A 24,271-nucleotide genomic window follows, 5' to 3' on the forward strand; every position below is an offset into this window, starting at 1 on the left:
GAACTTGAACTCATAGATGCCATCCGGCGTGATGAATGGGGTCTTCTCGCAATCCCTCTCGTCGATTTCTGATTGCTTGTAGCCAGTCTTGAGATCCATCGACAACGACTATTTATTGTTCGAGAGCTGGCTTAATGCGACGTCTACCTGTGGGAGGGGGTATACAACCTCTTTTGTGATCTTGAGTCTCCAGTAATCGACGCAGAAACGTATGGCTAAGTCCTTTTTCGTCACCAAGACTACAGAAGATGTCAATGGGTTTGTGGGCGGCTGAACGATGTCATCACTTAGTATTTCGTCGACTTGTTGCCTTATAGCTTCATGTTCTCGTGTCGAAACACGGGAAGGGCTCTGGTCGGGTGGCCGAGCCGATTCTTGGGTTATTATGCGATGCTCTGCAACTGGGCTTAACGAAATTCTCGATGACTTCGAAAAACAGTCTTCGCCTAGTCAGAGAATACCCATGAGCTGTGCCTGCTTACTCATGGGGAGGCTGAAATTCTCGTATAAAACTTGTTCGCAAACTGTGTCGTCGAGGTTGGTGGGGCACAGTCGGACAGCACCATCGCATTGCTGGTATCCGCAATTTCCTCGATGTATGCGGTCATCGCGCCCTCACTGATGAGCTTGAACTCCACGCTGAAGTTTGTCAGCATCATTTTCGCTTTCCCTCCGTGGAATCGAGCGACTCCTCTTGCGACGCAAATTTCATGACCGAGCAGTAGACGGTGATCACTCTCGATGAGGCTTTGTACATCTGCGGTTTCGGCGACGATGGAAATAACAATGCTGTAGCGAGGCAACATGCTCATTTCATCTTCGAGCACACGAAAGGCATGGTGACTACGAGTACTCTCCGGCAGTATTGGCTGATCTTCAGACAGCGTTAACGATATAGACTTCAGGTGCACGACTGTGCCGTGTTGATTCAAGAAGTCCACGCCGAGAACGACGTCTCATGGACACTGTTGGAGGATAACTGAGGCGAAAGGGGAGGTTCGATCATTAACGGTAATTCTTGCCGTTGTTAAGAATGGCGAGCTGCAAGGAAAAATTGCCACCCAATTACGACTGGGGGACAAGGCGCGCATCCCCCACTCTCCGTCGCTGCAGCTAGACTGCGTTCGAAGAAGCGGGCTTTGTGCTGAAAACCACCTCCATCCACGAGCCCCATCTCCGTTGTGACGAAACGGGTTCGACGGACGAACTATTGTGCCCGTGGTCCCCAGTGCGAACCTGATTTCGCTACGCATGAGCAAGCCGCTGCGGGACAACGAGCTACCCAGAATGTCTCCGAGCTTCCCGGAAGGACTCCCCTCTGTCGGCGGCTCCAGTCCTTCGCACCTGTGTGTTTGCGTGTGTGTGTGCGTCACCTTGTCGCGGGAGGCGGCTAGTTTTGCGATGACGAAACGAACATTCGCTGCCTTGTATCGCCGAAGGACCGAGCGTTTAAAAACGGCTGTTGGGCGGAGGCTCGACACACTTCTCTCGTGCAGTCAGGTTGGACTGACACACTTTCTCTTGAGAAGTCATGTTGGACTGACACTTTTTTTCTTAAGCAGTCATGTTAGACTGATTTAATTTCTGTAAATAAACCCATTTTCCTCGTTCTCGATGAGAAGCAGTTCTTCCCTTCATCAACGTCCTCAGCGTGTTTAAGTTGGACGACGGCATGGGCCAGCTACCTTCGAATTCATGCCGGACTCCAATCTTGGGAACGGATCTCGAGCGATGGGATTGAGCCCCCAATCCTGACACCATGCAGATTCTTGTCGGCGTTAATAGGTGTCCTCCAGCGGTCCGAATTTGAGGGCCTTACCATGCAGTCTTAACTTTCTTCCACTGGGCGTCAATGGGTCTACTCATGATGGAGTAGTCGGCCCCTGTGTCCACTAAAGCGGAGATTGCGTGACACTCGAGGAGCACGTCGAGGTCGGGGGTTCTTTGTTTTGCGCTGCACATTGGTCTTGGCGCCGGATCACGGATGCGTTGCGTCGACCTGTGGCTGGTGTGGTGCGTCATAAGGTTTTTTTTTAGCCGGCGTATTCTGTGCTTCTAGTCCTCGTCGCGATGGCTGTATGTCGTTGCAGCATCATCTAGCTACATTTTGAAGTGTTGTCGGCGGGGCAGGAACTTGGGCATTTCAACGAAGCAATCACACCTCCATTGGTTGCTGCTTTTAGTTTTCCGGATATGGCCTTGCAAAAAATCCCTGGGCTGGACTAGTGTATGGTCCTCACTGCGGTGAAAGGTAGTGGCCTGGTGAAGGTCAACGGGACGGTCGTCGATAGCTGCATTCAGTGGCGGCGAGTGAGTCGGCAATATCAAGAGGGCATTCGCGTTGCTGCGGGCGCGGGGCGTTCACGGCAAACCCTCCTGGTCCCATTTCGTGGTATGAGCACGGGGTGTGGTTGGAGCGCGCCAGACGTCTCTCTTCCTGGTGAAGCTTTGATGGACAACTGTCTGGCTTGCTGGTGGTGGTGGCGGACGAAGGACTTGCAGCGCTGTGTGACCGTGGTTCGGGCACGGAGGGGGATCCTGGCGGCGTGCGACGGCGGCGTACGTCATCGCTTCTGGCTGGGGCTGTCGTGATTGTGGTTGCAGCTCAGGCACTGCAAGTGATCGCTAACCTCTTCTTTCATGATATCTGTGATTGACGCCACTTGATGGAGCTACCTTAGAAAGAGCTTCTGCAGTTCCTCGCAGGTCGTCGCTGCCGAGTGCTTGAACGTCGATGTAGTATGTGTTCAGCGTTTGGCAGTTATTTCATTTTATTTATTAATACTGTCAGCCTCTTTCAGGGGCTGCAACAGGAGTGGAAAAGACAAAACAAAACTCAACAGCAAAATAAGTAATACAGAACATATTGAAACACATAATTATACATTAGTCAATAAAAGAATCTTTTCGTGAAATACACACACAAACAAAACAAAATGCATCACTCAGAAATCCGAACCGCCATGTTATGCTGCAGCAATCTAACCTCATCGCCCTGTGCTAGTGCCATTGACGAAATTTTCTAAGTGGCGTAGAAATTCTGCTATTGATGTCGAACAAACACCAGAATATGGAAGAGAGTTTCAGCCTCTACAGGTTCGTGGAAAATAACTAAACTTTAATCGATTATTTTTTATAGTCGTCAATCGGGTAAACTTACTAAGATATTGCCCTGCTGATGCATTAGTTTTCATTTCAAAGTAATCTGATTTAGTTATTTTAAGATCATTGTTGATAATCAGGTAAGGAGTTTTTAGTCTTTCATATCTGGTTCTGGTTTGTAGCATAGGTAGTTGGGCTTGTTGGCAGAGATCTGCTGAAGAGTGGTTTCGCCGGTATTTATTCAAGATAAACCTTACAGCTAGTCGCTGAAACCTATCAAGCTTGTCACAGTTAGTTGCTGTGTGAGGATCCAATATTACTTTAGCATATTCGATTATCGGTCTGACTAGGTTTTTGTATATTGTATATACTTGTCTATTGTATATTGTATAGACTAGGTTTTTCGATTTGTATATTGCCTTGTCCGGAGAGCGAGCGTCTTCTTAATGGCTGTGGCCTCAAAAACAAATTCAACAACAGATTTGGGCGGGTTGCATAAAAATATGGCTAAGAGCTCTTGCTGGACACCCCTCTTCAAGAAGCGAACTTTTTTCTCTTCTGGCATGTCGAGGTCGGCGTGTCTCAACAGGCAAGTCATTTGCATGAAAATCACGATATTCTCGCTGAGTAGTTCTACTCGCGCTTCTAGCAGAGCTTCGGCCCTTTGCTTGCACAAGACGCCCGTAAAAGCCTGCAGGAAGTCATTGCAGAACTGGCCCCATGTTGTCAGGGTTGTCCCCTTGTTCTCAAACCACGTCCTGGCAACATCTTCTAAGGCGAAATATACATGCCCTAGCTTGTCAGAGTTTCAGTTGTTGAAAATCAACATTCTTCCGTAAGCCTTCAGCGAGGTTTCTTCAGCAAGATGATCCACGGAAGGTTGGTGGCTCCCGAGCTTGTTGCCGTAGGATAGGGACGCTGGGCCAGCCATTGATGCTGTTGACTTCGCCTTGATTTCTGTGGTCTTCTCAGGAACAGGCATGTAGTCCTGTAGCAGTCCTTGCAGCCTACGGCTAGCTCGCTGGTCCTTGGCGACGGTGGTGTTATCAAGCATCAAGTGTTATGCTTGCACCGAGGCTGTGCAGGGGCGTTCGGTACATGAACGCACTAGCACCTCCACCAGCGGTCACGAAGTACAGACGAGGATGAACACAGTCGGTAGACTGCGAATAGCTTAACTTTTTATGGGACGAACCTGTGCCCACAAAAACAAGAAAAGGCCAAAGTTTGCGGCGAACACAGCAGGCGATTGTCGAAAATCTGATCAGCGGGTCAAGCGCGTCTCCGTTTAAGGGTCACTCGTCAAACATTCTAGTGTATTCGCTGGGGCCTGTGTGGTTTCCAGAAACTACTACACAGTTCGCGTCGGGTCTGTAATCGTATAATACGAGGTTCGGCGAGGGTCATACACAAAAAACAAAATGAACGATAGCACTCGCGTAAGTTCTAAATCGTGCAAGCGCGTCTTGCGTTGAGCGATGACGTTTAATATTTGTTGGCCGCTGAACAGCGGTCACCGGAAAAAGATAAACAAGCACACGTACCAATATGGTGAAAAAAATTTGGAAGATAGGAGCATTCAGTATTTCCACCATAGTTATGGCGAAACACAGCGAATACAGAGAAATATGAAGAAACAAGCATTGCTTTTGTCTGCAATTTCTTGTGGTAACCGCCGGACACCAAATTCCTAATAAATAACCACAGTTTGTATAATAAATTCCTATTGAATTATATGTGAAAAGCAGAGTGCCTGGTCAAAGCGTCATGGGACGGCTCTGAAAGGGTATATCTCGTGGGCATATAAATCCCAATTCGTTGAATATACTGTACGAGTAATCATGACTCTATAGAGCGATATATTCATAACGTCAAAATGTACCCGCTTTTCCATCATAAAAGTATTTCGATGGTGAGCGTTGCCATATGGCCTTTCTTGTCTCCTCTAGATATATGGTTTCTCTTGTTTATATTTGTTAAAACCTCTTGGTCACTGCACTACTGAGAATTATATTTGAAGTTGAAGTTGAAGTTGAAGTTTATTTTCACCACTAACAGTACAGTGTGTTTTACACAGAATAGTTGTGGCGTGGAAAGTGGGAAAAAAGCTGCGCTGATGCAGCTTGACTAGCCCCACCTCCCATCCGTACAAAGCAGCAGAACGACAGCACAGCACACTTCATACAGTCTTAACGTATTATAGAAAAAGAAAAATAAGTAAAAACATGTACAATAATTGTCAAGTATAAATAATTATATGCGCCCTTGGGTGCCTACAAGTACATCAATCATTCAAACTTCATACAGTCTTAACGTATTATAGAAAAAGAAAAATAAGTAAAAACGTGTACAGTACAATAATTGTCAAGTATACATAATTATATGCGCCCTTGGGTGCCTACAAGTACATCAATCATTCACGCACAAAAAAACCAGAACCAACGACAAGAAAATTATTGCAAGGTAACATAACAGTAAGACATACTGTAAACAGAAAGGAGGGCTTTAGTTAGACAGAATTTTTCTAGGCTTGTAGCAGATTATGTAAACATGTTGAATAACTCCCTGCCTGAAAGGACACGCAAGTGATCTTCTGTAAGCTTGAACGTATTGAGTACGTGTGGAATGGTGAATTTTAACATTTGGAGACCGTAGTTCGTTCGTGTTCGGAGAATGTGCCAGTGTTCAGAATTTCTGATGGGACGCAATGAAATGTTCCGCTGTAATTGCGCTAAACTTCTCAAGTTTAAGCTATTTCTACGAATTTCTGACCTTAACGACAACAACAATTGATGTTCATAGGCAACACTGAATTTTAAAACCTTAAACTTCATAAATAAATGACATGTATGATCTCTATAGCCTAAGTTGGCAACAGCCCGCAAAGCGCACTTCTGGAGTGTATATATCTTTTTCTTTAATGTTTGTGTTCCAGATGCCCATACCAACTGGCAGTAGCGTAGGTGGGAACTAAAAAGCGCATTAAAAATATGAAGTTTCTGGGGAACCGGCAGAAACGACTGACACCTCCTTAGCATACCTAGGGCTTTTCTTAGTTTAATACATAATTCTTCAATGTGAGAATCCCACAGCATATGTTGCTGAAAGATAATACCTAATGTTTTGACAGTCTCTGAAAGTTCAAGTTCAAAATGATTTAGTAGCAGTTTATGTGAGTACTTGCAAGCCGTTCCTTTCGCGCGGAAAAGAACGGCCTTGGTTTTAGAGCTGTTGATTTGTAATGAATTGCGACAAGACCATTCGGATAATTTATGTAAAGTTTCATTAGCGGCTTGAATCAACTCATTTAGGTTTGTTCCTGTAAAAAATAAGCTCGTGTCATCTGCATAGATAATGTATGTTATTGATCGATCTATGTTTACAATATCATTAATATAAAGGTTAAATAAGAGAGGGCCTAATATACTTCCCTGCGGTACACCACGTTTGATTTTTTGGGGCATAGATATTTCCCTATTTATTGACACACACTGGTACCGGTCGCTAAGATAGCTCCTTATTAAGTCAAGTGTAACGCCTGTGATGCCATAATACGGCAATTTTTCTAACAATCTTTGGTGATCAATGCTATCAAACGCTTTTGTAAAATCTACGAATATGCCTAGTGTGAGCTTTCTTGCTTCAATGTTGCCTAGTATGACCTCTTTCTGATGTAGAAGTGCTGTCTCTGTCGATACACCTGACCTGAAACCGTATTGTGCCGCTGTAATCACAGAATGCATGTCCAAAAATCTTGAAAATCTAGTGAAAATAATTTTTTCCAGAGCCTTTGAAAATACTGGCAATACCGATATTGGTCTGTAATTACTCATTTCGTTTTTGTCGCCACTTTTGTAAAGTACCGCGACCTTGGCTTTTTTCATACGCTGAGGGAACAGACCTGTGTTTAAAACAAGATTATATATATGGGTCAAACAAGGTACTAATAAATCGAGGACAAAAATAACCGGTTCCATTTTTATGCCGTCAATGTCTTCGCTTTTACTTTTTTTAAGTTTCATAAAAAAATTAGTTACCTCAGATTGTTCTGTGGGGCAAATGAATATCGAGGGTGTTATTGGCGTGGGTAAATAACTTAACGCATTGCCATCGTGAGTACTGTCCGATAAAGAACTAAAGTGGTCGTTAAATTTATTGGCCAACGCTTTTCCCTTAAATACATGTTTGTCAATTTTAAGTTCGTTGACGCGGGGCGCTTGTTTACGTGAAAATATAATTGTATTTAGGGTTTTCCACATTTGTTTGGTGTCTATGATGCCGTCGAAAATAGTAAAGTAATAATTACGTTTGGCTAGCCTTAATATTTTGGCAAGTCTGTTTCTGTAAGTTTTAAACATGTTTAGCGCATCTAAATCGCAATTTTTCAAGAACGCCTGGTACAGCTTGTTTTTTGTACGTATCATTTTTAAGTGACTTATTGTTATCCAAGGTTTACGTGCGCGTTTTGGCTTCGTTATTTCTTTGTAAGGGAAGCATCGTTTATAGAGAGAGGAAAAAATTTCAATGAAACACTCATATGCGGTATCAGCCGAAGAGCACGCAAGAACCTCATTCCAATCAGTTGTAACAAGTTCATCTCAGAACTGAGACAGTGCAACCGTGTTGATGTCCTGATGTATTATTTTCGTAGTGATGTCTTCTGCCGTATGAGATGTGTCAGTGACTAAGTAAATGGGCAAATGGTCACTAAGGGTCACATTAATGGTAGCAGAAAATAGGGCATCAAGTGATAGGTTGGTAATGAAAAGGTCTATAAGTGTTGCGCTGTTGGCAGTAATACGTGTAGGGGTGGTTATTATATTCGACAAAAAATGAGAATCAAGGATTGCAGATAATTCACTTTGCTTAGTGGATTTAACCAACATATCGATGTTTAAGTCACCTCCTAAAATTAAAGTGTATTGATTTGCATTAACATACGAAAAAACAGCATCTATATACTTGAAAAACTCGCTCAAATTACCATCAGGTGGTCTGTACACCACAGCAAACAGACATTTGTCGCATTTTGAACAAATAATTTCAATATCAGCTGTGGACCATGACAGATCATCTAGGTAGTCGCAGCTAATACACAAGTTTACAAACATGCAAACACCGCCACCCCTTTTTGATTTCCTATTCAAATAAACAGCCCTGTATCCGTCCAAATGTATAGTGTCATGGTCGTTATACCATGTCTCAGTTAGCATTATAACTGAGATTTACCTATGGCAGGTCAAATTAGGCACTTAGTATGGGAACGGCATAAACACTTTAGGCATAAGCACAAGGGTATGCAATGAACTGAACTTCCGTTAATGGTGATTTCCTTAATATGCATTTCTAAAGCACATATAGAAATAGTATATTGCAATAGTGATGTGATGTGTAATACAAAAAGAAAATTATATATAGAACATTTTATCAATATTGATAGAAGAACTTAATGAGATACCTAAGGCCTAACGGAAGAAAGACAACCACGAAGCTTACGGCATATTAAGCTGCAGCCAATGAAAATATACACTGAATTTGCTGGGACCTATAAAGCAAAAAAAGCTGGCAGGTAATGTCACTTTCTGAAGTATACAGTCGCAACATGTTCGACTGGAACACTATACGTGGTTCTACAAGGCTCGTTTTAAGATTCCCCCCATTCGAAAATGAAATTCTTAAAGTTAATCTACAACTTACATGGACATTATGCGGTCAATGTAATGTGGCTCTGCATTCAAAGTTTGTCTAATTGACTTATCGAGCAAGTATCAGATGACACCAAAACTTTCTCAGCTACCTAAAAATACGGTAATGAACTACAATCAACTGTGATGGACTGCAGAACAACGTACTACTAAGTATAAACACCGGAGCTTCTGCCAAGTCTTCACCCCATTTATGCTTTCGCTTTGTTCTGGTAAATGACACGTTGTGGGCGCGTGCGTAGGAAGAATGCCAGAATCTACCACCGACCCTGTTGCTGGGAACGCACTTTATGCCTGTGGGGCATATACTCTCCCACCAAATATGAGCTGCCACATGCGAGTCAGTTTCTGTGTTTGTGTGTGTGTGTGTGTGTGTGCGTGTGTGTGTGTGTGTGCGTGTGTGCGTGTGTGTGTGTGTGTGTGTTTGTGTGTGTGTTTGTGTGTGTGTGTGTGTGCGTGTGTGTGTGCGTGTGTGCGTGTGTGTGTGTGTGTGCGTGTGTGTGTGTGTGTGTGTGTGTGTGTGTGTGTGTGTGTGTGTGTGTGTGTGTGCGTGTGCGCGCGTGCGTGCGTGCGTGCGTGCGGGCCGACGATGCCAGGCTACCATACAGTGCCCGTATGGCAGCATGGCAGCGCCTACGCAGAAGAATTCATGAACACCGTTCCGATTACTGACAGCACACGGTTTACAAGAAAATTTTCACTTGTCCGTTCTTCTGCTATTGAAAGAATTGACGAGTGTATGCTGCGTTGCCACTCATATTTAGCGCGCTAACCTTCGCAATGATGGAGGAAACCCAAATATATCCGCGCGTTTCCACAGGACTGTTGACATTACAAAAAAGATCAATTGACTATTGTGTACTCTAAAATAAAGGCGCCAAATGCACCAGTTCTATGATTTGTTTGGTGCGCCAAACCTCACAAATATTACGAATCGCCAAAGCTGAGCTATAGCGCAGTGGTTAGCGCGCCTTGCACTATAATGTATATGTATACTTTTTGCATTGCCCGTGACGAAATTGCGGTATTTTACGTACAAGCGCAACTGGCCAGCAAATGCAATCGGTGAATGTATCTTCGAAGCCGCGAAGAAAGGTCAGGAAGGCGCTGGAGGCGAAGAAAATCGCGCGCTGGGGGAAAGTACGAAGGAGCGCGCTAAGCGTGCGACAAAGCAACGCCACCTAGATGAGCCTAGATGACTATGAGCGAAGAGGGTGGGCGAAGGAGAAATGAGGAGGAAGAAAGGCGGAGCGCTTGGTTGACCGCCCTGGCAGTTGCTACAGGTTTTGTTTGAGATATGGACGTACCAGGTTCGTCCCGTGATAACATCATCTCGACGCACCGTACGCTGCGTTTGCGAGTCAGGGTTCGTAATATTTGTAAGCAATTAATCGAATAATATCCCGCAAAACGATTAATCGTCATCGATGTCCACCTTTAAATCAATCGACCTAATCGATTAGACATATTCTAATAATTGTTTTCTAGAGCTTGACATGAGTTGCGCGCGAATTTTGAGATCGAAATGGAATGGCGGAGCACGAGCAGTGACTTTGCGGCTGTGGAAAAGCGACTGCCGACTCTTTTCCCGTGTGCCGAGTGATGCGCAGCCGGGCGCTCCCCTTTTCTTCCCCCACACGGCACACGCCACCACAAGGCTCGAACCCGGAGGCTTGATGTGCCCTCACAATCCAAGCCATAGTGTAGAAACCCAGTCGTTCATCGTCGCTTCACTCCCAGTCCCCTAGAGACGCGGCAGAGCATTTGCGCCGGTTTAGAGTATGTATGTGACATAGCGATAGAGTTCATGTCGATTCCAGCAAATCTATAGCTTCCGAGCGTCTATTCTTACAATCTGGTTTTGTGACTGTTATGAGAAGGTGTCGGTTTCACCCAAACAGCACAGTGAATTCACATTACTTAGCTCTGTAGAAAAGAGCACGTGAATGAAAATCCTCCACCAGACATTTTATTTTCCCCTGTGCATATTGCAATTTCTTGGATAATTTAGCTCGACCTCAGCTTTCCCTTTCCCCTTTTTATTTCTTGCCTAACTGTAGTGTAGAGGGCTTAACTAGTGTGATTCATCTTCTTTATAATGCTACTGTAAGTGCCATTTTATAACATATATTGTTTATATCTTCAAGGGCTACTAGTGCGAAGTGTATTTAGTCTTTAACAAATTAAGGATTAGTCTTTATCAAACATTATACACTTGTATTTCTAAATTTGTTCCACCTCACAATCATTAAAATAGGGTCCTACAAGATAAAGAACTGTGTTTCAACGTTTTTAAACTGCCCGACAAGAATTTCAACAAAAATAAACGTAAATTCTGTAGTATTACGTGCGAAAACGACGATCTGATTGTGACTCAGGCACGGCGTAGCTGGGGACTCCTGAATCATTTTGACCACCTGAAGTTGTTTAACCTTCGAAAATTTCGATTAGTGAAAAACCCTGCATCAAAAGCAATCGTTCGATTAAAGGTTAAAGGGACCAATGATGAATCCTTCATCAAATTATTCAACCAATAACTAGTGCCATTGGGAGCCTGCGACGGTGAGCCGACGATGGCGTCCCAGTTTCGCGTGCGCAAGGGCGGAAAGCGTGGCAGAGCGCGTCTTCCCGCGGGGGTGGGCGGGGGGGGGGGTAGAACTCTCACTCCGGCGGCTGCTAGCTATGGCGTGGCGGCGTGAGCCCTGTCTTGAATACGCTCTGCGATGCGTACAGTGTCGGCGTCTAGGCGCACCGAGGGCCGATAGCTTTGTGCGCGTTATAGCACCCATACGCTTACCCGTAACCCGCCTTCACGAAGTGAAACGTCACTGTAACTTTTTATCTCAGAGTTAACAGCACATTCTCGTATGGACTTCAGCTCTATGTTTAGTGGCAGTGGAGGGCAAAACTAGATTTTTTTTTTTCATGTGGTGACTGTGAAGCTTATAGCATGAGAAAGTGGCCTATTGAAGACGGCGCGACAAGGGCACCAGGGCTAAGGCCTTACATTTCAACGGCAGCGTAACCGAAACACCAGATGGGTGCATGAAAGAAATCGTATCACAAGATTTTCCTTTTGATACAATAATATGGACTTGTGGAAAAGATTTTCATGCCAGTCGCACACGTACTTCCTATATTTGTACTGTTGGCGGAGTCTTTGTTGCCATGCACATACTTGGGCAACATGCGTTGGTAGTAGTAAAGGGGAAGGCAAAAACTAGTAGCCCATACGCTACAAGAAGATACCCGTAAAAGTTTTAACAATATGCCGAACGTATTCGCATGGCTAATTGCCTAGCATGCTACTCAAAGTATGCTACAACACAACTGCATGAAAAATTGTGCTTCGTAGATAGGTACATCCACGACTAAAACAATATATTTCAATAAAGAATGCGACGTTATCAGAAGGTGCTGCTCCCCAGCCCTTTTGAAGTTCATTTGTTGTTTGGTTTAGACAATAGAGAGGCATTGTCTGCGAGGCTGAACAAAAGGAGGGAGTTAACCTAGTGAGTTCCAAAGATTGTTCGCGACAGTGTAGTGTAATGTTAACACTAAGAGCGCTAACACTTTGGAGTAACAAACAGCCACTGCGCGTGGCGTTTTATAACCTGTATTGATTTTTGATAGATAGTTAGAGCCTGGTAATCCGGTATACAGATTTGCTAGTTTTACCACTAATTTTTCAGCTAATCTTCCCCGAATGTTCTTAATGCCAGCTAATATTTCAATACAGAGCAACAGTTTCATTCCATCCGGACCGCAATTTGTCCCGTTTTTGTTGTGGAGTCCATTCCCCATACTCGCACTTGGAGTCAAGCCGCTGAATAATAGCATTCATCGCAGCCCACCTGAGTACCGTCGTAAGGATACACAATCTGGCTGAACGTCTCCAGGCCCCGGAGCAGGCCCCACACGGAGTTTGCGGACAGGGAAGGCTGCGACTGGGCCGTCAACTGCAGAGTGTCTGCGAAACAAAAGTGGTCCCACATAGATTTAAAACATTGGTTTCTTATCCACGAAAATGGAGCGATTAGTTATTACACGACCCTTATGAAGGTAAAAGGCAAATTTTCATCAGTGTGAGTCGACGAAGTTCTTGAATTCGTCTATTTCCTTCATCAGGAAAGGAGGCCATAGGATTAAATGCCACACGATCGACTTGAGAAAGGCTCAACTTCGAATTACATGGTAGCTCAGCGGTTAGCGACTATATAAACATCGCTCATACATAGTAAAATAATTCGAACGGCTATGACACTCAGTATACACACAGCACGTGGTGGGACGTGACACAGACAAAAAGGAAAATTCGAAACAAAAAAATACGCGTGCGATTACGATAAGCCTTCTGTGAGTTTTGAGTTTTCGAATATTTAATTTTTTTGCAGAGGTGTGCTACATCACATGGCTTAAGAGATGGGGTGAAAGTCACTGTATCACGGCCTAACACAGCTCCTATCACCCGAAAGCACATGGCGCAGCAATATGCAGGTAGATAATCGACGTGACAAGTATACAGCAAACAACACTTTCAGCTACTACAATAATAACAAACTGAAATCTAAAACGAAAAATCTCTCCAACATTTTTTAGTACTGCAGGAGAAAGTCAAAAATATTTTCGAGGTTATTATAGGAAAGCTTTTTATTAGGCAAATCATTTAAACTATGATAATTTAGAGTTGAAGGAAGAACAAACTTCAATGCTTGCATTTCATAACTTGTGCGCGGCTCTGGGACTTACCTGAATAACTTACTTCATAAAGAATAGTTCAATTGTGGGACTATGTAACTAAAAAGAAAGCTTTCATCGGTTTCACAATCTCCTTGGGTTGTTTCTTTAATAGTGATCGTGTAACTCACAAGCTTCGTCCATGTCGTGCTGTGGTGTGTGCTCGCATTGCCCGCGAAGGTGGACAAGCAGCGAGCTGATGCTGGCTACGGGCACACCACCGAAACGGTGGCGGGGGGGTACCCTTCGCAGGTTGCCAGTCGGTACTCCCGATCGCGCACAGCCATTGAAAAGCAACTGGTCACGGTATCGCTTAAGCGCCCTATCGGCCACGTCACAGCCGCCAGGGGGCCCCACAAACACGAAGGCGAATGTGCTTGGATCGAGCAGGATCACGTTGGAGCCCGTCGTCTGGTTCATTGGCTGGGGCCACGCTTCACCACGGCTTGGAAACACCTGTCCCAAAGAGCACGATGGAAAACGCAGTTAATTAATGCGCCTTGATTTGCTATATATAAAAATGAATATGTTGATTCCTTCCGCGCTAATATTAGACTGAAGGAAAAAGGGAATGATAAGAGAAATAACTGCATATTACTGATGGCCTAAATGTTTCAGAGAAATATGCTTTGAGCAGGAAACTAAACTTACACAGAGACAATAAACAAGAAACTGCAGGGGCAGCATCGACTTCGAAACAATTTTTTTTTTTTTTCATGAAAACCATATACGTGATTGCCAAATGAAATTACCGAAATTCCCCGTGCAGAATCATCATTGAGCACAATCCCACCACATAGAACCACTTACTTCTACGTTCGCCCAAAGACACTCGTGATGGCAGGTGCTGTGGTGACATGGATGCTACTATGTGTTCCTTTTGGCCGTTTCCATTGCACAGCCTTAAAGAAGCGCTTTCTATTCGTGTAAAATATATTGGCAGTCATCGCTGTTCTTGTGTTCGTGTAGTTTCTTGTTCTTTTTTTGCCTCTGTTTAAGTTCAGCGTTGTTCTGTAGGCACTAAGACGCATCAACTAAACATATATTGAACTTCCTAAATTTCCTATGAAAACATACACATTCCTAGAAAGCCAAAGAATGTTATGAAAAACACAATCACGTACTCCATCTTCCCCCATTAGGATACATAATCAGTCTTGACAAATTATTGCATTAAATATATTGCTAGCATACTTCAGTTAAACGTGCCGATAATTTGCTTGGAAGGGAGCATTGTTCGGAAACATGTTGCTGCTTATGTTTAAACTCAATAATTCGACCTCTCGCATGGTCGGGAAGCTGATTTTTATTAGAAATGCAGTTATTAAAATGCCGACCAAAATGATGTTGTCGAAGAGGTCAGACATTTCGTCTTCTTTGGTTTCATTAAAGTGTCGGTTTATTTCAATTTACGGCTTTAGATTGGTACTCTATTTCAGGTTGTAATAATCGGACTATCTTGTAATGGAACACGAGTAGCTAGAAAAGCTGAAGCGCTATTATAAGCTATTTGTGTGTGCGCGAAGCGAAGAAAGTCTTTTGGACGCACTAAAACAAGAACACATGATGATGAACGTTGATGCTTCTGTCTCCTTGCTTCTGTCGTCGTAAACGTTCGTCCTTCCCACAAATATATTCCAACCCCAAGAAGCGGAATCAGTAAAGCTATTCTTAGTGTAAAGCCATATTTCGTCCGCGCTGGCCATGTCGAAATTGTAAACAACGAGTCATCAGTATCACCATCTAGTTCTTGTCAACTACACGATGAAGGCCTCTTCCTGCGGTCACCAATTATGACTGTCCTGCGCCAACCGGACCCAACTTGTGGCTGCGAATTTCCTATATGTCATCACCCCACCTATTTTCCTGCCATCCTCGACTTCGCTTGCCTTCTCTTGGCAACAATTCTGTAACAATAATCGTCCACCGGTTATCTAACCTGCGCATTACATGACCTGCCCAGCTTCATTTTTTTGCTCTTAATGTCAATTAGAATACCAGCTATAGCCGTTCACTCTATACTCGAAACCGCTCTCTTCCTCTCGAGCATGCTTCATTCCATCGTATAACTCGTCAATTACAGCGCAAACATAGACGGAGGACAAAAAAGACGACGTAGACAAGCGCTGTAAACAACGAGTCATCAGTATCACCATCTAGTTCTTGTCAACTACACGATGAAGGCCTCTTCCTGCGGTCACCAATTATGACTGTCCTGCGCCAACCGGACCCAACTTGTGGCTGCGAATTTCCTATATGTCATCACCCCACCTATTTTCCTGCCATCCTCGACTTCGCTTGCCTTCTCTTGGCAACAATTCTGTAACAATAATCGTCCACCGGTTATCTAACCTGCGCATTACATGACCTGCCCAGCTTCATTTTTTTGCTCTTAATGTCAATTAGAATACCAGCTATAGCCGTTCACTCTATACTCGAAACCGCTCTCTTCCTCTCGAGCATGCTTCATTCCATCGTATAACTCGTCAATTACAGCGCAAACATAGACGGAGGACAAAAAAGACGACGTAGACAAGCGCTGTAAACAACGAGTCATCAGTATCACCATCTAGTTCTTGTCAACTACACGATGAAGGCCTCTTCCTGCGGTCACCAATTATGACTGTCCTGCGCCAACCGGACCCAACTTGTGGCTGCGAATTTCCTATATGTCATCACCCCACCTTTTTGTCCTCCGTCTATGTTTGCGCTGTAATTGACGAGTTATACCATGGAATTCCAACTAGCCCGTAGTCAGACCTTGCTTCATTCCATCGCTCTTTGCGCGCTCCTTAATTTGTTCTCAAGCGTCCTTGCCAGTCTCCAAGTTTCTGCCCCATATGTCAGCACCAGTAAAACACATTGATTGTACACCTTTCCTTCGAATGATAGTCGTAAGCTTCCAATCATGATCTGGCAATGTCTTTTGTATGCACTCCAACCCACTTATATTCTTCTGTAAGTTTCCCTCTCCTCACCAGGGTCCCCTTTGAGTAAGTGACTTAGGTAAACATGCTCCTTCACAGTCTCTAGAGGCTCACTGGCGATCCTGAACCCTGGTTGCCTTGCCAGGCTATTTTTCATTATCATTGTCTTCTGCATATTATTCTTCAATGCCATTCTTAAACTTTATCTGTTAAAGTCATCAATCATTTGTTGTAATTCGTTCCCAGTGTTGCTGAACAGGACAATGTCGGTTGCAAAGCAAAGGTTGCTGAGATATTTGCCGTTAATCTTCACACCTAAGCCTTCCAAGTTAAATAGCTTCAATACTTCTAAGCATATAGGCAATAGCATTGTAGAGGTTGTGTGTCCTTGCCTGACCCCTTAGTTTATAGGTGTCTTTCAACTTCTCTTGCGGAAAATGATGGTAGCTGCGGAATTTTTGTATATATTTTCCCAGATATTCACGTAAGCCTCCTGCACTCCTTGATTACGTTTCACTGATGGATGCGCAATAGTTGCTGCAATAAATGCTGCTCCCGATCCCAAACTGTTACTCTGTGGATCAGCTATCAGATCCGCTTGTGATACTCAACTCGTTGTCCTCGTTCCTTTGACTTTTGTATCGACGGAGTCAACTTTGCCTCTTCTCGGCTCTTCTTGGTCTCTTCTGACCGGTTCCATGAGCCAAGACCTTTCACTAATTCAGGCTCGAGATCTACTCGATCCGTTGAAATAACAAGGCGCTTTATTCGTCGTTCATTCACCCGTCCTCGCTAAAATGCATGCCGCCATCCATCGCATTCAGGCCGTTGGCTCCTGCATCGTTCACCTCTGTCTATAAAGTGTCTGCTACTGAGCGCAAGGTTATCAAAAAAATGTGCGCGATATGCTTGCCCAGAAAGTATACGCCTTCCTCAGGTCTCTCACGCAAAGACCTTTATCACCTGCCACGAAATGATGACGTGTCGGGCTGACGGCAGGAGGCCGAATACATATTCAGTGTCGATCTTCGATCTGCCTACTGGAAAATAACAATGTACAAATACAAACTTCTTGTTTCATCTTTGGGCATTCCGTCGAAGTCGCTTCGTGAGAGCCAGTACACTTGGGACATTTAAATGAAGACGCATCACGGTCGGTGGTATTATGCTCTCTGCCGCTGCGCGAGCAGGTGGCTTTGCTTCTACAAAAAGCGCTCACGTGTCCTGTCTTTAGACATTTCCGGCACTGAACAGGCTTCATAACGAATGGTCGTACACGGTGTATCACGTAGCTCACTTTTAAAGACGCTATTAGTGTCGCAGAAGCAAATATTATTTGATACATCGGAAGCTCCCCAAGCACTGAATCTCAAGAATGCGCACCAATGACGTCAAATGACTCTTGAGGTCCGCATGCTTGATGTCATGCTCCACGTTGGAAATACTCCAGTCATTGTCTCCTTCCCGTAGATAATGAAGAAGCGGACGGCGATTGCGCTTAACTGTGGAATGGTTTTTAACTTCTCCAGTATAGGAGAGCATATGACTGGGCTGTTCAGGCAACGCTGCCGTTCACCTCCTGATGCTTGCGTCGGCGGTTGCGAAAATTTGACATCAGGAGATTGGAATAAAAACATACTGGAATAGTTTTGCGTTACAGGGCCCCTCTTTAAACAACAATTCATAAGCTTCGGCGCTAGGCACTGCCTATGCTAAAAACATCCTGTGTATGATAAGGCTGAAGAACACATAGAACGCCTTCATCGACACGTTAAAGAATTAGGATGCACCTCGCAAAAACCTTTCGATAAAACTACACGGCTTGAATAGGGCCACTCTTTCTAGGAAAAACTTTAGGCTCATGGCCAACAACAACAACAACAAAAAACTTCGAAACATCGCTGTGTGTGCCTTAGTACAATTTTTGGAGGAATAAAAACTATCAAAAAATACTAAGCCATAGAACAGTTATTGCTCGCATTTTTATTATTAACAGGCACCCTTATTTACATGTTCATTCTGTCGTTGTGTTGATGTAGTATTGTATTTGTTGTGTTTAAAGTGCGGCATTCAAGTGCTAAACAACCTCTTTGTGGACACCCTGGTTTTGCGAAAATTCATGCGGTGTGAACTCTGCATTGCATGGGAACACTTCAGTTTCGCGGGTATTTATCCTTTGTCATTCCTTCTCTTGGGCGAATATTTATTTATATTGCAGTACTAAGAGTTAGTACGTGGATATTAGTTCATGTGTTTATTAGTCCTGTTTTGAGGTTGTTCGCAAACTTCCGACTATAACGTTGTGTAAGAGCAGAGGACTAGCCGCCGCCACAGGCAGGAATCAACCTATCCTTTCATAATTTAATAGAAAACGCGAAAGGTGGTGATTTCCACTGTCACCAAAGGTCCAGGTTTCGACTCCCACCAAAGGCCGTGAGTTCGACTGTCGACGTTTGCGATGGTAATTAAAATACAACTATCTGATATGGCTGGTTCGCCTCTACCTTCAAGTGGGCTCTACTCTCAACAAATGTCGAGGGCTCGAATCCCACCAAAGGTCACGCGTTCTGGCTCTCGATGTTCACGATGGCAATTAGTATCCAACTTGGAGATATGGCCAGTTCGCCCATATCTCCAAGTGGGTTTGACTTCCACCAAAAGTCGAGCATTCGACTCCCACAGAGGTCGTGGGTTCGTCTATCGACGGTCACGATGGCTGTTAGAATGCAACTTAGATGATGATTATCATCATCACATCATTATCATTACAACGTTTTATTGGCAGGAAAAGAGGGCAGTTAAGAGAAGGGTGGTCGGATTCTTATTTCGGAATTTCACTGGCTGAGGCCGCCGCCCTGGTTCTTTCCACGAGGGCTTGCTGGTCCTCGATGGTTGAGCTGGACAGCACCGCCTCGCATCCTTCCCACGTTGGCTGTCGTGTAGCCTCTAAGGCCTCACAAGCCCCTATCACACGATACAAATCTGCTTTCTGCCCGCAGAATTTACATGCGGCTGAAAAGGGCTGTGGCTCAATAGCATGTAGCTTGATCAGATGGTTTTTATCTCCGTAAATGACATTCTTCTGCTTTAATCTCTTGGCCGGTTCAAGTATTTTCGACGCAATAAGCGCAAATGCTGTGACACATCTGCCTAAGTTACTAATGGCAATGGGAAGTCCGGGTCTTTGGGGAGGGAAGAGGAGGGACCTCGGGGGAGAAAAGCTCGGGTTGCGGCGTGTGCACGCTCATTTCCCTCGACACCCTCATGAACTGCACACAAATAAGCTCTTTGCGCGATGTGAAGACCCCAGATTGTTTCAAGACTCTGCACGCTAGCGATACGCAATTCAGCCCCGCGTGTAATATTTGTATGCAGTTTGGGAGTCCGTAATGATGTATTCGGAATTGGAATGAGAAGTTGGCATGGTGATAGCCACTTTTTCTAATTCTGCCATTTCCTCATGCCAAACAGAAATTCCATTGACCGTCTGCCCTTGATGTTCTACCGATAATGTGGAGACTCGTCCTGGCAGACCCGCAGCATCCACGATGAAGGCTTCCTCTAATTCAGTAGAGATGCGGTCCGTCTTCTTGGCATTTGTCCTACTGCTTGCTTGATGATATTCTGGGTGTACGTTTTCAGGAAGGGGCAGTGTGTTGCTCGCTCCTCACTCCTTCGGAATGTCCTGTCTTGTTGCCGTATAGTAAGGAGACCTGATATTCAAGTGCTCCAGCACCTTGCGTCTCGTTTTCGTTCCTGCCAACCTGGCATATAGATTTAATAAGTGGGCCCTAATTATCTGTTGTATTATGCACCCCCAACTTTAACAAATTCTGTGTAGATCTTCTGACCGACAGTCCTAGCGCCTTTTAATATGATGTTCTAAGCATGACATTGAAATGGCTTAAATCGCACCTCCCCATCACATATCGCCAACTGGGTTTCACTCTCATTAAAGGTGGAGGGTTCCACTCCCACAAAAAGTCACGGGTTCGACTCTCGACTTTGGCGATGGCAATTAGAATCCAACTTGGAGGTATGGCCAGATCAACTGTCACCAATGTCTAGGGTTTGACTCCCACCAAAGGTCGTGGGTTCGACTCCCTCTGAATTTTTGTGCCATAACGCCGGACCCCATAACGCCGGACATTTAATTTTTTTTTACCATGATCCGTCTAAGGCTTTCGTCTTAAGACCTGCGAGACAACATAAACTATAGTGTCTATTCGTGTAGAATTGCGTCACATATTCCCCAATTAAAAGCTTGAACGACATCACGATCCTCCAAAGGAATGTGAACATTATTGCGCTATGGCACAAAAAATAGTTAACGCGTCATAGCGTGGCCGTCACAGCTCCGTCGGTCACCCACAATCTCCGCTTAACAAATCACACCCATTCATCATTTTAATATATTCTGCACAAGGGCAAGAAAGACATTTTCGAAGCATAACTGCATGAGAGCTCATTCGGCCGCACAGGGACAGTTGACCGATTCTTTAGCAGTACCGCGAAAGCGTCGAGTGGCCAGCCAGTCAGTGCCTTCTGAGAGCGCGAAGTCACAAGATCAGCAAGACTAGCGCGTGCGCACCAAGTACACTGGAAGCGCAAGTTTCACCTGCGAGGCTCTTTACACCAGCATGACCCAGCCCTTGGCACGATTAACTCAGTGCAAGCTGCCCGGTTTATCGGAGAAAATGGTTTCGAGTGAACTTGGTCCGCATGGACTACTCTTGCACGTGTCGTCGCTTCGCGTGGTTAGAAAGCGTTGACCGAACGGCCATTTGCCACTCGCGCAGTATGTATTAAATAATCGCTCGACTGCGCATGGTAGACGCATGCCTTTGCGTTACCGTTCTAGGATGAAGCCTGAACGTCTTAGCGAATTTCTTAGAGATAACGTCATCAATACTTAGCGGAAATTAATTTCGTCGCGAACACCCAGATTTTATATTGTAATACGCAAATTGTTTACATAAACAGAGGAAAAAAAGACTTGATCTCTGGACTGACTCCAATTCAGTTAGCCAAGAAGCGGTCCAATATGGCCGATAGGAATAGCGGGGGTATATCTTGATTTCCAACCAGATTTCGCAGTTCGGGCGCTGCACGGAAGAGGACGCGCACTTTTTCCCAGTTGTCAAATTATTCTGCTCCTATCAGTTATTTTACGTCCTACAAGTGCCGAGTGTTAAAACGACATCGTCAGTGCCATGGACAGACACCATCTTATACAATGATTCCCGTAATCTTGGATATTTAAAACATAACATAAAAACCTAAAAAAGTATAAATACCAATGGCTAGTTTTGTACTTGAACTGCTGGGAAGATGGGCCAACTATACGAGGCTGCAACCTATGTGCCCGACGCAGCACGCAATCAGCTATACTGTTCGACGGAAGGAGCATCGCTCAGGCAGCTACCAGGCGTTTCACAACGCTTGCGTAATAGGGGGCGATGCCGATATCATTACAGGCGTTGTTGATGGGCAAAATAAGCCAGAGGGGGGAATATGAGGGACATTCAGCACCCAGTGCAATATGAGACAACGCGTGCTCGACATTTGCTGCCCGTTCCGCTCGGACCAGTGACGCAGAAGCTCAGCAGGAATGCTAGTGGACTTACAGCATGCGTGCGCACAGTGGTCGTGCCAGCAGCGAAAGTACTGTAGTACGCTGGTACCGAGAAGAACAACGGCTACCTGGCTCGACTACCGAGGCAATTGATTGTTAACTTCTTGTGCTCACTTCGATTCGTCAGTTCTTTAGCCAAGGGTAGTACGCTCCTCTGAGGACCCATGCTCTAACCGTCCCTGCGTTTGACCCGCATGCTCCATTAAACTCAGGGAAGTGGCGGCCTGAATGCTAGGAAAATTTCTCCGTTGTCGCCAATTAGTGGGTGATCTCATTTGTTCCAGTCCTTTGTGCAGAACCTGCACATATCAGTTTGGCTTATCCAAACAACGAGACTGCTGCGACTACTGCCCGTGTTATCTCGGAAACTCACCACTCCTGGTCGACTCAGGCGCCCAACCTTCCTTTCGTGCTGCGCAAGCGACAGCTGCGCCGCACAAAGCCCAGCCACCAGCAAAAAAAAGAGCGTCATGTCGACGCTCGAGCAGCCGCACTTCGTGGTGAGGGTTTGGGAAGGCCGTGAGCTGCAGAAAAAGGATCAGAAATTATCAATAAATCTGCGACCTTAATCGTTTCAGGGATACCTCTGTTAAAATACTGTGGAGTTGGCTAAAGCGTTCTAGTGGTAGATTTCGTAAAGTCTTAAAATTTTTCGTGTTCAATAGGGTATTCAATGGACAACTGCATTCGCCTTGCATGTGAGCGTATCCTGAATGCGAGTGCTAACACTCCGAATCGTGTTAAAGGCATTAAGCTATGGTGTTTCCTAAATTGTTGAAGCGGTTGTAGAAAATTGACGACCTTCAGAATAATTGCATATTGAAAACGAGGCGATGTAAATAATTTAGGTTTCTTAAAGCCGAGATTTCGCTTAGAGCATTGGCAGCCTCTGTGGCAAAGATCCAGCGCCGCTGTGTGAGCCATCTCCATCGGCTGTCTAGATATATATATATAACTCACGTGCCCTTAAGGGTCAAAATCGAGCTTTAGTAGTGGTAGTCTGTTACTCGCGCTGTTTTAGAGTTACCAACTAGCTGAAACCAACACTTCAACAGACAGAAAGCCGCCCTTTCATTTCATAACCCTTTAATATTCGGACGTGTCCTGTGTCTTAGAGATGTCACGGCCATATTTGCCTTCGTGAGGTGTCCTTAACATACTTTTTATAGCTTTCCCGTGCCCAATGACTTCGGCACGAGTTCTGACTCAAGCTCTGTTGCGCACCTGTTGAAACATTAAGGAAGGCCGTAACCATTTTAGGATATGGGCAACAAATGACACCGAATTTCACTAATTTAAAAGCGGGGCGGCCACCGGCAGCCGCCGAGAGAAGACCGGAAGCACTGATGCCGGCTACGTTGATGTACTCACTGCACGCTGACACTTTCAATAATCCGGAAAATGGAGCCGTATTCTGGGACGAGCCGTATTTTGTGCCAGCAGCAATCGGTCGCCGCTTGGGTGACACCATCGGCTCGGGACGCGCACACATGTTATGTGGACGTGACGCACATGCCAATCATGTGCACACCGAATTTGTTTGTCAGCTGCGAAGTGAAATGGCGCGAGGTGCTTCGGTGTCTCCCGAAGGCAACGTGTGCCGTGTGAAGAGCCTGTGCGTACACCGTGAGCACGGGCGACATCGACGTTCTTGTAGAGCTTGTAGTACGGGTGGGCCAAATGAAATATGAGAGTTGACCAACGTGAAATTTGTGGGTGGGTGAACTAAAATTTCGGAATGGTTCATCTAAAATGGCGGTATGCTTACGCATAACTAATCGACTGGAGTGGAGTTTCTGCAGAAAATGTTAACGTATGATGCACCACATTGCGGTATAAATGGGTCCAGCGAAGTAAACAAGATACGATAAATCAAACCCCCAGTATGGAAAACACACGCTTCATAATTAAAGACATAAACCTTGTCAATAGCATCAACAAATTATTTGTAGTAATTGTTGTAACGAAGAAGCGTTCCTAATTTGCTATATTTTGGCTTTATTTGTGACATTAACATCCAGAAAAAAATCTGAGCGCCAATTGGCCTCTGTCCTTCCTTTCGTTTTCATTACGTCAGCAGACCGCCCAAATGTGACGCTACCGCCAAACTGAATTCTTCGGAGACCGAATAGTTACACCCTACGGCTCCCGCTTGTGCTTGACAT

The 24,271-nt window shown here is 44.8% G+C and overlaps 1 protein-coding gene across 3 annotated transcripts in view; it reads right to left on the reverse strand.

Moving 5' to 3' along the window:
• LOC126526656 (beta-hexosaminidase subunit alpha-like) overlaps positions 1–24,271 on the reverse strand; it is a 138,344-nt gene that overhangs the window by 99,716 nt on the left and 14,357 nt on the right. For 2 of the 3 annotated variants that reach the window (XM_050174524.2, XM_055068332.1), the window contains 3 exons: positions 22,480–22,630; positions 13,676–14,000; positions 12,662–12,777 (listed from right to left, as the gene is read on the reverse strand). In XM_050174524.2, coding sequence (XP_050030481.2) covers positions 12,662–12,777; positions 13,676–14,000; positions 22,480–22,630 — 592 coding nt within the window. The remainder of the gene's footprint in view (positions 1–12,661; positions 12,778–13,675; positions 14,001–22,479; positions 22,631–24,271) is intronic. The other variant, XM_072289585.1, reaches the window with a different exon arrangement.

Source organism: Dermacentor andersoni, chromosome 8 (genome assembly GCF_023375885.2).
Source record: "Dermacentor andersoni chromosome 8, qqDerAnde1_hic_scaffold, whole genome shotgun sequence".
In the NCBI taxonomy this organism is placed as follows: domain Eukaryota; kingdom Metazoa; phylum Arthropoda; class Arachnida; order Ixodida; family Ixodidae; genus Dermacentor; species Dermacentor andersoni.